This window comes from Rhineura floridana, chromosome 6, assembly GCF_030035675.1.
Source record: "Rhineura floridana isolate rRhiFlo1 chromosome 6, rRhiFlo1.hap2, whole genome shotgun sequence".
NCBI classification, from domain to species: domain Eukaryota; kingdom Metazoa; phylum Chordata; class Lepidosauria; order Squamata; family Rhineuridae; genus Rhineura; species Rhineura floridana.
Window position 1 is genome coordinate 64,250,427 of NC_084485.1, and position 14,047 is coordinate 64,264,473.

Here is a 14,047-nt window from a genome sequence, read left to right on the forward strand (position 1 = left end):
GAGTGCCTTCTGACCTGGGGGGTCTCATCTTCCAGCACTGTCTCATGTTTCATTTTGGATACTCTATTCATAGGGTTTTCATGGCAAGAGATATTCAGAGGTGGTTTACCAATGCCTTCCTCTGAGTCTGGCTGCATCTTAGTCTGGTGTCTCAGCTTTGACCATTCCACCTTGGGTGCCCTTGCTAGAAGTCTAGCCTCTTGGTCTAGACTCCTGACAGCATTGTTCTCAGCTTCTTCAACACTCTCAAATCTCCTCACCACATTAAGGTGTACATCCTAGAGGGGGCTGCATTGTTTTTTATATTGATGAAACCTGTCATGGGATCACTTGTGTGACAAAAGGTGGGATAAAAATGAAATAAATACATGCATGTATATGCACACATACTGGACTATTGTAATATACTCTACCAGAAGTTGCCCTTGAAGAAGCTTCAATTGGTCTAAAATGTAGCAGCCAGAGGTTATGTCACTTCCATCAGCGTCTGGGTTTATTTCAACATGCTGGAGTAAAGGTGCTTTAAAGCCCTGAAGTATAGTTTAGGACCAGGGTACCTTAAGGATCAATTGCTCCCATATAGGTCTGCCTGGGAATTAAGATGTCAGAGGTCTTGGTCTCAGGGTCATCTCAGGAGATTTAGCAAGTGAGCTTGAGAGGCATGGCCTTCTCTGGCAATGTCATATACTCTCCCAATTGAAATAAGTCAGGCTCCCTCCTCATGTCTCTTTTAACCAGAGAACAGTTTTATTTTGGCAGGCTTTTAATGTGCAACACCTAGTTTTTATTGCTGCCCATGATTAATGTGTTTTTGTTTCAAGTACTGATTGTATTATATTTTGTTTGTCATTGGCTAGAGTTGTATTGTGCACACAGGCCAAACCTCCATCTGACACAACATGCACATTTATAAACACAAACTGTTTATCACTTATGTTGTTCACTTAAGTGTTGTAAATCTTGCATAATAAAATGCTTAAAAATGAAAAAGAACCTATATGCTGGGGGAGGGTGGGGGAAGAGAGTGGTAATGGCATGATTTTTCCGCATGTTCCTGATCGCTTTTGTGGGGTTCTTCCATGTCTATATTCTTCAAGCAGCCACTGCTGGTATATATCTAAAATTCCATGTTTGCATGTATCGTTAGTACAATCTGCAACTCAACACATGTGAAAAACTGAACTGTATTAAAGCCCACTCTGGCTCAATAAACCCAACAAAAGGAATAATTTTTTTCTAATGGATCACACAAATACAAACTCTGATGTACTGGATGTCTTTAATCCAAAGTGGGGGAAAAGTAGATCAAAGAATTTGTTTCAGCAATGAGACACCAACAACAACAAAAATTAAAACTCTTGTTTTTACAAATTAAAATTCCATACAGTGTCTAAAATGCCATCTAAAAGCTAAACCCTTCTTTAAAAAAAGGAAAGAAAGTGTTTTTTAAAACATTAATATGCCAGTGAAACAAATGTGGCAAAAGATATTCATTCATGGACTAAAGATATATAGAAAGAGGCAGAAAAACAGATTGACCACCAGCATAATGAGGCAAAAGTTGATGTGAAGGGACACTTCCCCCCTTTTCTTCCCTAAGGTACTGATAGAGTAAGACTCAAGAGAGCTAGACTTTAGGCAAATGTGCCCAAGTGGAAAGTTAGAATCCAACTGAAGTCTACAGCACATGTCAATTCTATCTTTCAAACTTCAGCTGAGACTTTTTGGTTTTCCAAACAGAATCCCATCATCATCCTTCCCTAGCCATATGGCTATTCAACACCCAAAGATGCTAAGGAATCCACCCAACAAAGCCTCATTTTTATGGTACTGCTGTTTCTCACTGTGTTTTTTTCTTCACATCAGAGTGTGCAGGTGGCAAATTCTGCTCCACACAAGCTCCAGGATATATTCCAAAAGGATGCAAATCTCAGATTTGAGCATTTGAAATGTGTTCCAAAAAGTTGCAGTTTCTTGGTAACGATGGTTGTGAACAGCAACACAGAACAATGATGCAACAGCCACAAGAAAATAGTTAACATGTCGGATGTGGGACAGCAACCTTATAGCATGACATCTTTAGAACTGCACCAAGGTCTTAGGATTTAAAACTGCATGAGGTGGTGATAAAAACTAGACAACAGGATATATTCTGACATAGTGCTCCAGGAAGGCTGCATCAATTATTGAAACAGATCAGCCATCAACATCTTCACTCAACAAACTCCTACTTTCCATCCCACCCCCAAATACCCTGAGATCATAATTGAATTCTGGATGCATCACAGACTTTCCCCACACACTACCCCTCAAAATTCAAGATAGAATATAAAAGTGGGAGGCTGCCTGTCTATACTTACAATATCCATCCTATCACATTATTACATACAATCCACAAACTCACAAGTAAGGGGAAGTAATTCTGTGCATGCACAGTTAGAAACAGAAGGCTTTCAGTTTAAGGAGGCATCTTGTACTTGGGACAATAATTTCCAAGGCCCAAAACTGAGCTTAAGATCCATCAGCAAAGGAACTCTTCCTGATGTTAAATGAAGACCACAGTATCAACATTGCCTTTGTTTCAGATGGAATACTTCAACAGCCCTGGCTTTTTCCTTTTCTTTTTTGACGCAAACTGAAAGCCTTTAACTCTTTAAAAAAAAACAGAAAGAGTACTTAGCACAGGACTCTGTCAGGATTTCAGCTCTACAGTAGTTTTAAAAATATAGATTATGTATATTTATTTATATTATTAACCTTTAAATGGTGATCACAGGAATTTCAGCGTCTCTGAGGGAAAAAAACGGGAGATTTTACTAATAAAAATCCAATTATCAGAAACATTTCCCTACAGGACAAAAACAAAAACACAGAAGTGTGTATCATACAGACAGCAGCTGACTCGTGCCTGACCCCAGAACCATGAGAGGCAGCTTAAAAAATAACTAGTCTGGTATAAAGGTCTGAAATCCATGTGTTTGATATGACAGTCTTATCTCTTATTTGTTTTAAAAATATATAGATATAGTTATTGCTTTCACAACCACTAGGCTTGGTTCTGCTGAACTCTCAGTGGGGGAGTGCTGTAGGTTCAGCAGGGTTTGCTTTCTTCCGCCTCTTCAAAAGCAATGGGTTAGATGAGTCTTCAATTTTCTTAATCTTGATTTGTTCATAATCCACTCTCATGGTGGCCAAGGCACTTGTCATCTCCTCCTACAAATGTGAGAAAAAGGAAACAAATTAGCATCCAATTAGTGAAATGGAGCAATAACCAGCATTAGTCATACTATGAGTAGGCCCTACCGCCTCAAAATGCAAGTTGCTGGGAACTGTAGGTGGTGACAGTACTGTTGCCCTCATGTCCAGTGTGCAGGCTTCCCATGGGCATCTAGTTGGCAACTGTGAGAACAGAATGCTGGACTAGATGGGCTTTTGGTCTCATCCAGCAGCCTCTTCTTAAGAGGCTCTCCAGCTCAAGCAAAGTAATCCTTCCTATCTCAAGAGAATCTACCATATTTTTAGCTACATTATTCCAGGTGTAAAGTACCCTCTCATGATATCCAATTGATACCTCTTTTTATCCTCGTTGTTGTTGTTGTTATGTGCCTCCAAGTCGACTACGACTTACGGCGACCCTATGAATCAGTGACCTTCAAGAGCATCTGTCATGAACCACCCTGTTCAGATCTTGTAAGTTCAGGTCTGTGGCTTCCTTTATGGAATCAATCCATCTCTTGTTTGGCCTTCCTCTTTTTCTACTCCCTTCTGTTTTTCCAAGCATTATTGTCTTTTCTAATGAATCATGTCTTCTCATTACGTGTCCAAAGTAGGATAACCTCAGTTTCATCATTTTAGCTTCTAGTGATAGTTCTGGTTTAATTTGTTCTAACACTCAATTACTGCATTCCCTAAGATCCCCTTTCTTTGGAATTGCGATGTATATGGAACGCTTCCAGTCTGTGGGCCATTGTTTAGTTTCCCATATTTCTTCAATTTGGACAGATTCAGTCTCAGTAACTTGTACCAACTCTGTTGGTTTGCCATCTATTCCTGGTGATTTGTTTCTTCCAAGTATTTTAAGAGCAGCTTTTACCTCACATTCTAAAATTTCTGGTTCTTCATCATACAGTTCCTCCGTGAATGAATCTGTCATCCTGTCATCTCTTTTATAGAGTTCTTCAGTGTATTGCTTCCATCTTCCTTTTATTTCATTTTGGTCAGTTAGTGTGTTCCCCTGTTGATTATTCAACATTCCTACTCTTGGTTTAAATTTCCCTTTCATTTCTCTAATTTAGCTATTGCAATCTGGATCAAATGATTGAGCCTTCCTTATTGTTTACTCGTCTGGCATGGATCAGAAAGTATGTTTCTGGTTTACAGACTGTGATTTTGTGTTATGTGGCTCAGTGGCTCATATAAATTTCCAAACTTGTTGCTGTTGTCTGTGCTCTTACTATACTATCATTGGCCTATGTCCCAAAGCAAGTTATTTTAATTGTGGTTCAAATCCATTTTCCTGCTCCCCATTAGCTACCCTCAAGATGTGTAGCAAGCCAGGAATTAATAGTCTAGATCTCCCATTGATTAGCTAGTACTTTTATCTTTTCCCCAACAATGGCCAGTGCCAAAAATGTACAAATGGAAAGGTAAACCTAGTCCTAGGTCACATCCACACCATACATTTAAAGCACTCTTCTACCACTTCAACAGTCAAGGCTTCCCTCAAAGCAGCCTAGGAACTGTAGTTTGTTGATGGTGCTGAGAGCTGTTAGGAGACCTGTCACAAAGCTACAATTCCCAGAATAAAAAATAAAACAGATTAATTTTTTATTCTTGGGCTTCCTCCAGTGACACCTTCTAGTCTAAGAGCTCAAGCAGGGGAACCATCTATTGAAATGAGTGTAGAAGTGCTTTCTCTGAGATACTGATATAGAACAAATGGAATGGACAATACTAGTATCACCAAAGGCTGCTCACTGGAACAACTAAAGGTAGGAAGTTGGGTACAGAAATGTCATGTATACTGCCAAATATAAACCTAACTAGCGAAGGACTGTTGGCTATAGGCCATCATCATACTCTAAGGGACTGGGTATTTGGTTTGGGCACTCAGAAATTCGATGTAGCCATAAATATTATGGGTTTCTGCAAATGGTATGTTAAGATCAGGAAAGATTATAAAAGGGCATAATGCCTTCATACTTTGAGTATGAGTTAAGAAATGCCTTGGGAAAAGAAGGAAAGTATATAGGTATACCACATAAGAAACAAATATGAGTTTTTGGATGCAAGCATGTTGAAGATTTTGTACACTGTACTGTCTATTGTTCTGTCCTGTATATACTGAACCAAGGGAGATTTTTTTTAATCACATTCTTTTACAGTACTCAGGTAAAGCATCACAAAATACTGTGATAGAATTAATAACAGAAAACTGATGTTACTTCACTTATATAGTGGTGCTGTTTGTCACAGTGGCTAGAAAATTATGTGCAAGTTTTTAAAGGGAATCCTTTTAATGATTTTAATAAATTCTGTATTGGTGCACTGTACTACAGATAGGGATTTTAATTATGATGGGTTTTAGGAGTAATGTAAATTTACAATTACATTCTGTTAATGGATAAGACTATATATAAACAAGATGTGACTGTTTTTGTTTTCTGCAAATGCCTTTGGTTATGTGCATTAAAGTTCATTCCTGTCAAACCTGGGAGGGGATGAAGAGATTTTAACCTCCCATTCCCAGATGCTGCAGTCCTGAGCCTCATCACATACACTCTTGCACCTGCTATTTAAAAAAAAGGGGGAAAGACAGATATGTGAAATGTGGCTATCCATTTCACCTATTATCTATATAAGCCCATAGATACAAAGTTTTGACAGTTTTATTTTAACCTTAGGCATTACTGTCATCCAAAGGAAAGATCCTATTGGAAACCTACCAATGAGCCAAAAAAGCCTACTTTCAAGTTCAGATTATGGTTGACATCATCATCTGCTACAGGCAGTGGCTTTCAACAGACTCACAATCACGGATACCTGGCATTCAAAATCCTCATACCTGCTACTTACAAATTTGTGAGATGAAGCATGTAGATAACTTACCTTAACATCCTCCCAAAGATCCTTCTCTTCTTTCAAAACTCTACTAGTGTGCAGTGGTGTCTGTGGCACCTGCATTGATTGCTGCAGAGAGAAGACAAATGGGGAGTAAGCCTTGGGATCTGGGGAACCTCAGGCATGGGAGTCGAGCGTGGCTCTCCATGCCTCTCTATCCAGCCCTTGGGACATGCCAGAGGCCACCATCTCCCCATACCCCTTACCAGCCCTGCTCCATGCCCTCCTCAAGTGCTTTCATGTAGCTGAAATGTTTATTTGAACTGTGGCAGTGTCTCTTGCTTGCCTGGATGTAGGTTAGAGAGAGACATGTGGGTGGGTGCAGAAACTCCTGACTTTTGCATGGTTGGAATATAGCCTACTGTACAAAGGTCACATCCAGTGCCCATTTCTTCTTCTGGCCCCACTCACGTTTTCCTCCCTCTTTTTCTCTCTCTCTCTCTCTTCCCCCTCCCATTGGCATGTGGCTGCTAGAGTTTCCTTACAATGGAATGTGGCCCTTGGGCTGAAAAAGATTTCCCTGTTCTATATGAAGGTGCCTTACCTGCTCTCATGTTTCTCAGCATAAACTGCTGCATCAGTTTTGGAAAGTTACTTTTTCTTCCTGAAAAACAACAACTGAGCTCTTACCATGATCCAGGGATGATTCATGAACTCTGTTATAGTCATCCGCTGGGTTGGATCTGTTTTCAACAAATTCCGGATCAGCTGTTTGACTGAAGGTGAAGGAAAAACAACAGCATTACCAATACACTCTGCATCTTTGCCATCTCACTCCAAAGTTAGCATCACTCTTCAAAAGTAGTAGAAATCAAGACATTTGTACAGCAAAAGGGGAGATGACTTGCAAAGAGGAATGGGCCTATTTGAAGTGGAACATACTTTGCTTTATATAAACCTGCAGTGGCTCCTCCTGAGCAGGTTTGTTGCTTATGGAGTTAAATTACGTGAAACATTTTGAGCACTCTGAATACTAAAAAATATTATTACTACTTATGAATAATGCAGTTTAAAAAATGATCATGTGTGATTTGGTCCTTGGAATCTGCCATTGAGGTGTCTGGTCTTTTTCCAATGCAGTGTTTATTTTAATTTATTTTACCATCCCTCAAGTTCCAAAGGGTTGTATTTAACTAAGTCCTATTCATAGTTGACCCACTGAAGTTTGTCCTGTCTGTTAGCTTCACTCTGAGTAGGACTAGCATTGAATATCACCCAATGTTTTTAACATAATACGTGCACAAGATTACTAAGGGGGTAGGTATAATCATAAATCAAATACACAGTCAACAGGCAAGTTTTGGGAGTTAAGAGGGCATCCCCATCTTGCCAAGCCCTCCAAACACAGAAGCAGAATCATTGACTGATTCTGGGGGAAGGCAGAAGGCTGGGGAGAATCACAGGTCAAAGGGAAAGCAGAAACCATGCTATGGAAGTGGTAGGCATCCGATTTTCCCTAACAGCCCGCCAGGGAGTGAGATACCCCAGTTATGGTGCCCAGAACAATTTATTTGAACCAGAGCAAGGCTTCCTCGTGAGTGGCAGCCACTCACAAGAGCCAGGGAAGCAGGGTCGGCACTGGGTGTGACTGGGCCCTGGGTGCCAGCCTGCCCCAGGGCCCCTGCTCCCAGCACCCCCACAGACCATGTGGAAGCACTCCACCTACCTCTTCTCTCTTTCTGTGAAAACCCTGCATGCTGGGCATGCAGGTCGCTGCCATCAGCCAAAATGGTGGTGGAGGCTTCTCTAACGGACTGATACCCCCGCCACCATCTTCATTGATGGCACATATGGTTGCTACGCTGCATGCGTGCACATCAATCAAGATGGCGGTTGGGGCATCAGCCCCTTAGATACTGCCATCTTGGTTGATGGCATCTGTGCGAGCAGCATGCAGGGCATTCTCAGAAAGGGAGGAGAGGTAGGTGGAGTGGGCAGGTGCCGTGGACCCGCACGGTCTGCAGGGAGGGGACTGGGAGCTCCATCTCTGTGATCTGTGGCAAGGTCAGGAGTTGATCCTGCCAAGGATCGTGGAAGAGCAGCGATACCCCCACACCCTAAGGAGGGGCCCGACCTGGCCACCCTTTGGAGCCAGCCCTGCAGGGGAGCCAGGAAATTGATAAGGCTAGAGCAGGGTTGACTAACTTGTCACCTTCCAGATGTTATTGGTTTCCAGCTCCCAGCAGCCCCAGCCAGCATGGCCAATAGTCAAGGATGATGGGAATTGTAGTCCAGCAATATCTGGCAGGACAGAAGTTAGCCATCCCTGGACTACATAATCTTATTTTAAAAGGTGGAAAGAGGAAGAATCTCTCAGAGAGAGAGCCTGGAGTTTCAGAAGAGGAGGAATTGAACTTCCATAGCTGCCCTCTCCCTAGCTGAAGCCAAATGGCCTTGAGTCCACATCCCCATAAAATATAGGCAAGATATATTTATTTTGTGTTCTTGGATACATCACTTACGCATCCAAATTCTCTCAACACTTAGTGCATTTCTCCTTAGTTTTCTTTTCCTCATGAAGTGCAGCTCTCCTTATCCCCAAAAATTGCCCTCCTCCATGTGGCAATTAGAGAGGGGTGGGAGACGTTTCTGCCGGCACCAACATAATTTCCTAAGCATAATTTCTTCTTGGAGGTGAAGAGGGGAGGCTGCAGGCCAGATCCAAAGGCACTGTAGGTCAGATCTGGCGCACAGTTTAGCAGTCCTCCATCCCTGCTATGCATGGGGAAGTAAATTCCACTATGCTCAAGGGGAATTACTCCCAAGAAAGTGTACATAGGATTGAATCCTTAATTCGTGATCTTGTTTTATAACGTTCTTCTGTTTTGTTGCCTCCATTGTTAATGTTATTTCAATATAAAATTGCATGTTAAAGACAAACCATAAAACAGTCTGGGATCATCTTCAACGTCCAGTTTTGAAACCATGTGTTAATCTTGTATCTTTTCTTTTCAGAACAGAACAATAACTGCTGTTCACATTTTTACCTTCCTCGGATACTTCGGACCACTCTGGATTGGGAAATTCATATTGACCCATCCGGATCCGTTTCTTCATGCCTGGAGAAATAGCCAGACCATGGTTGGAATAGAAAGGGGGATATCCACACAGCCTGCACAAAAGAGAAACATAGTGAAATGACACGCAGAACAGAAGTCAATTTTAATGCCATCAAGGTCTAATGCACATTAAAAAAAAAACACATAATTTTTACTGACTGTACTATAAATGCTAGTCAGATATGATGGTCTACTGCAGTGGGGAACCTCTGGCCCAAGTGTCTAGTTAGGCCTCCCAGACCTCTGAATTTTGCCAACGCCATTTTGGGCAAACCATGCCCACCTGTCAGTCACCTGACATCTTAGCACTTAAGTGCTAAGATGGGAAATAAGTGTTGTCTTATCTAAGCGTATCTAAGGGTTCTCAATCTAAGCACTGCAGTGCTAAGATGGGAGATGAGCCTGTGCCAGATCATTGAACAGTAAATTATCAAAGAGTAAACAAGGTTTCCCTCATCTCCCATCTTAGTGATATGGGACCACAGTGCTAACATCAGAGATAAGATTCTGCTGTTGCTGTTTACTATCGAAGAGCAAGCAGAGGTTTATCTCCAGTCTTAGCACTGTGAGACTTCCCCTACTCCTTGGAGCTGGAGAGTGGAGAGAAGATTGTCCCTGTAGTTACACTGCACTTCCAAATACAGTACAACCCTGGGGGTCTATATCTGACAGCCCCCCCACACACACACAAACACAGCTGAAGCTGGAGAGAAAGTCTGAGATTCCTTTTCTTACACTTGCCAGAGAGCAATGGAACACTCGCCATGGAAAGCACATAAAGTGAAATTGTAAACCTTTGTTCATGGGGATGAATGGACAAAAGGATACACGTTAAGGGGCCACAACTGCCCTTGTCCAACCTGTGTGAGTCCTTTGAACAGTACAGCTATACTGTGCAAGGACAGCGGGGAAGCACTAGCAACAATAGCTGCTATTGTGCCAATACTAGGGCACTGGCCTTGCAATGGCATAAGGAAACATGCTGTCCTCATTATATATTTATTCAGCATGTTTCATACTCTTCTATTCAGTCCAAATGCCCTCCAAGCAACTAACACAGTAAAAAAACAATAAAAACAGGTGTGTGGGTCTCAAGTGCTTTAAATGCTAAAACTGCTTTGAATTGTGCCATGCTAGAAACTTTGTGTCCAAATCCTATGAGCTATTGCGTCAGTGCAGTAGTAGCACATCAAATTAGGATGAAAATCTTAACAGCCACTCAGCATATGAAAATAGTGGTCATCCAAGTATTTGCCTTGCAAGGATGACCAACTTCGTATTCCCCCATTAATACATCCAGTGTCATTTTTACAGTCCAAGATTTGTTCCCAAGGTGATCAGAATTGACCAACATATTCTGTGCATCTTTCCTCAATACCTCCAAAGAATCTTCCTGAACTGACTGATCAAATAAATGAACAGAATGTGCTAAAAAAAAGAGAGAGAGTACAGCCCTTCCCAGTTTGTTGGCTCAAGAAAACCACAGAAGAATTCACAGCATCTCCGATGCACAACTCCAAAATGTTCTGGAACTCTGCCCACAGAGTAGAAGGGACAGAGCAATCATCAGTGCTAAGCAGTACAGTACAGAAGAGTTATATAGGAGATATTCACTAATAGGCAAAAAAACCCTGGTGGTTTAAGAACATACCTATAGCCAACAGATATTTCTATCAAACTTTAAAAAGCAGGGAAATTGGGCATCTATAAGTGAATGCACCAGGGGAGACCTGAACTCCTCTCTGTGAGATAGTGGACTGCCCTACAAATCTGTCAAAATGCAAACACAATTTGGGTTGGTCTTTCACAGTCCAATCCACTTCCTGTGTAGCTTGGAAGAATTTGGTAACATGTGCCTCTGAACATATGGGCAGAGGGAGGGGAGGGGAGGAGGAAGGGCAGAGTGGAGGAGGGAGATGGGAGCAGGAGGGAGGGAAATGGGAGCAGGAGGGCAGGTTTGATCGTTTGCATGCTTGAGTTCAATGGGATTTACTCCCATGCAATCATGCTTAGAATAGGTAAAACTGACCATGGATGAGGGGGAGGGGGAGGAGAGGGAAGGAGGAAGGGAGCAAGAAGGGGGAGGAGATTGGAAGGGGAGAAGGAGGGGATAGGAGGGGAGGGCTGGTTTGATCATTTGCATGTGTTTTGAGTTCAGTGGGATTTACTCCTGTACAATCATCTTTAGGAAAGGTGAAACTGACCTGGGGGAGGGGCAGGGAGGGGGGAGGAGGGGGAGAGAAGGGGAGGAGGGTTGAGGTAGGGAGGAAGGTGGAGGGGGAAGGGAGGAGATTGGGTGGGCAGTGGGCAGAGGGAAAGCCCCTTTCCAAAAGGAAAACATTGTGAACAGTATCATTGTTTTTCAGGGTTTCCCCCACCTTGTTATTCTACAGCAGGCACATGTTGTCCCATCCAAATTTAAACCAAAGCTGTCCCTTGCCACATCTACACCAGACCTTTATTTCATTTTTGACAGTCATGGCTTCTCCCAAGGAATCCTGGGAAGTGTGGTTTGTGAAGGGTGCTGAAAGTTGCTAGGAGACGTCCTATTCCCCTCACTGAGCTACAATCCACAGAAGAGGGGCTGTTAAACTCCTCTAGCCACTGGAGCTCTGTCAGGGGAATAACAACTCTCAGCAGCCTTCACAACCTACACTTCCCAGGATTCTTTGGGGGAAACTATGACTGTCTAAAGTGAAATGAAGGTCTGGTGTGGGTGTGGCCCCCTGATTAGGCAAGCCAAGCAGCTGTGAGTCTGGCTTTTAGAACAGTGACAGTTTGTTCTTACTGAGCATGCCCAGCATTATAATAGACTTCAATGTTACATTTCTTAAAAATCAGCCACACTTTTTTTTTTTAACTTTAAACTGCCGAAGGTGAAGGTCAGAGTGTGGGGCAAGGTCAGTAATGGGATTACAGGTACTCTGTGAACATGGCTGATTTATAATTAATTTCAACAGATTATGAGAACACTGACAGAAAAAAGTCCAACAGGGATCTGGATTTATTTTCTCTTGTTTTATACTTTGAACTCTCAAATTTATCTGACTGTTTTATGTATCATCATGAAATCTTAGAGGGCTGCTAAAGCAAGTGTTTCTGGACTATAAGTTGTGTAAGTTTTTGTTTTGAAATGAGCTTATGGGAAGCAGCAGAATGGCATGGGGAGTATTTTCAATTTAACATTGTGCAATGTGAAAAATCCATGCTTGCTAGAGTATACAGCCACTGATGTGGCTGCATAATATACTTACAAAATATACATGATGACACCAAGGGACCACATATCACAGGACTTGTCATATTTCTCTGGGCCTAGTACTTCTGGAGCTAAATGAGAGAAAAAGGAAACACAGAGTCAGCTTTGTGACATGCTATTTTGATGTGAAGGTTCAGGAATCATCCCCACCTTGCTGAGGCCTCCAAACACAGGAGCAGGGTCCCTGACTGGTTCTGGAGGTGGGGTGGGAGGACAAAGAAGAAGCAGAGGGCTCAAGAAAGAGGCAGGTTAAAAGGAAAGGAACAACATGACAGTGGTGGGCATCTGGTTTTCCCTGGCAACCTACCCAGGAGAGGGGGATGAGACACTTTTGCTATGACAGCTCAGAACCATTCCTTTGAATGAGAGCAAGGTTTCCTTGCGAGTGGCAGTCTACTGACAAGAGGCAAGGGAACCAAGAAGTGGCGTGGCTAGAGGGTCATGTTGAAAAAGGCAGAAAGGAGGAGGAGGTGGCTGAGGAGAAAGCATATCTATGACTCTCTCTGGTGAGAGGTAGAGCCAGAAGTCCTGGAGAGAGGAAATGGCCCACCCACCCTTTCCACACATAAGATCTAAACTTCTCAATTTTGCTTTTGCAGATCATAACTCTGGTACACTCAGGAAGCTGGCACCAAGGCTGCAGAACACACACTGAGAAGAGTGCCATAGTTCAGTGGTAGAGCACATGCTTTGTAAGCAAAAGGTCCCAGATTCAATCCTGGTTTATCCAGGTAGGGCAGAGGAAAATTCCTGGACAGCTGCTACTAGTCAGAGTCAATCCTACTGAGCTAAATGGACCATTGGGAAGTTACCAAGCTAAATATTAGGAGGGAAGGCACAGTTTTATAGTAGCACGCTGCACAAACCTATGCAGATGGATAGGGACAAAGGCTGGCTTGAAAGACCAGGACTGGAAGAGCAAGAACTGTTGCAGTGCAGGTTAAAGCAAGATAAGAAAGGCAGCATTTCTGCTTGCTCTTTTAAACAGTACAATTTTCAGACCTTTGTACTGCAAAAGGAAAAGCAGTCCCCTCTCTGGGGAGCTTATTACCTTCGGCAGCGGACATGGAGTACACTTCCTTCAGCTTTTGCTGTTCGGATATAGTTTATCTGGCACTAGATATTAGTTCTCAGTTCCTAGGAAAAACTCTTAAACCCAGACTTCCATAGAAAGTTTAGATGTTTGCCAGCAAAGGACATTAAAGGGTCCCAGAAAAACATTTAAGTGTTAGCAGAGGTCTTAGCCTTTGAAACTGAGCTGTATGTTGCTTTTCTCTGTTCTGTTTAAAAATGGACCAGAACAAAATCCCCAAAAGCTAGAGGTTTCTTATAAGCTTTTTTTTTTTACAAAGTTTCTAGACCTCATGAATAAGGAGAATGCTCTAAAAACCACAGCTGTGAAGTTTCTGAAATGAAAAGACAAGGAGAAAGTATCTTAATCTTGATTTTGGAAGTCTCAACGGAAACAAAAATATCACTATTTTTATTTGGCTCTCCTAGGTAGGACAAGCCAATTGGCGCATGCTGCAAAGAGCCAGGCCTCTTCTGGACATGCAAAGAACCTTAAGGATGGACTAAATCCCACTGAAATCAATGTGAAAAATTGGTC

At 42.3% G+C, this 14,047-nt stretch overlaps 1 protein-coding gene across 4 annotated transcripts in view; it reads right to left on the reverse strand.

Annotated features, from left to right (window-relative positions):
• Positions 1-1,260: 1,260 nt before the first annotated feature.
• The window catches only part of MAPKAPK2 (MAPK activated protein kinase 2), a 139,820-nt gene continuing 127,033 nt past the window's right edge, over positions 1,261-14,047 (reverse strand). For 3 of the 4 annotated variants that reach the window (XM_061632091.1, XM_061632093.1, XM_061632092.1), the window contains exons 6-10: positions 12,434-12,509; positions 9,108-9,232; positions 6,751-6,836; positions 6,109-6,189; positions 1,261-3,213 (exon numbers count right to left, since the gene is read on the reverse strand). In XM_061632091.1, coding sequence (XP_061488075.1) covers positions 3,070-3,213; positions 6,109-6,189; positions 6,751-6,836; positions 9,108-9,232; positions 12,434-12,509 — 512 coding nt within the window. In that variant the 3' untranslated portion in view covers positions 1,261-3,069. The remainder of the gene's footprint in view (positions 3,214-6,108; positions 6,190-6,750; positions 6,837-9,107; positions 9,233-12,433; positions 12,510-14,047) is intronic. The other variant, XR_009763471.1, reaches the window with a different exon arrangement.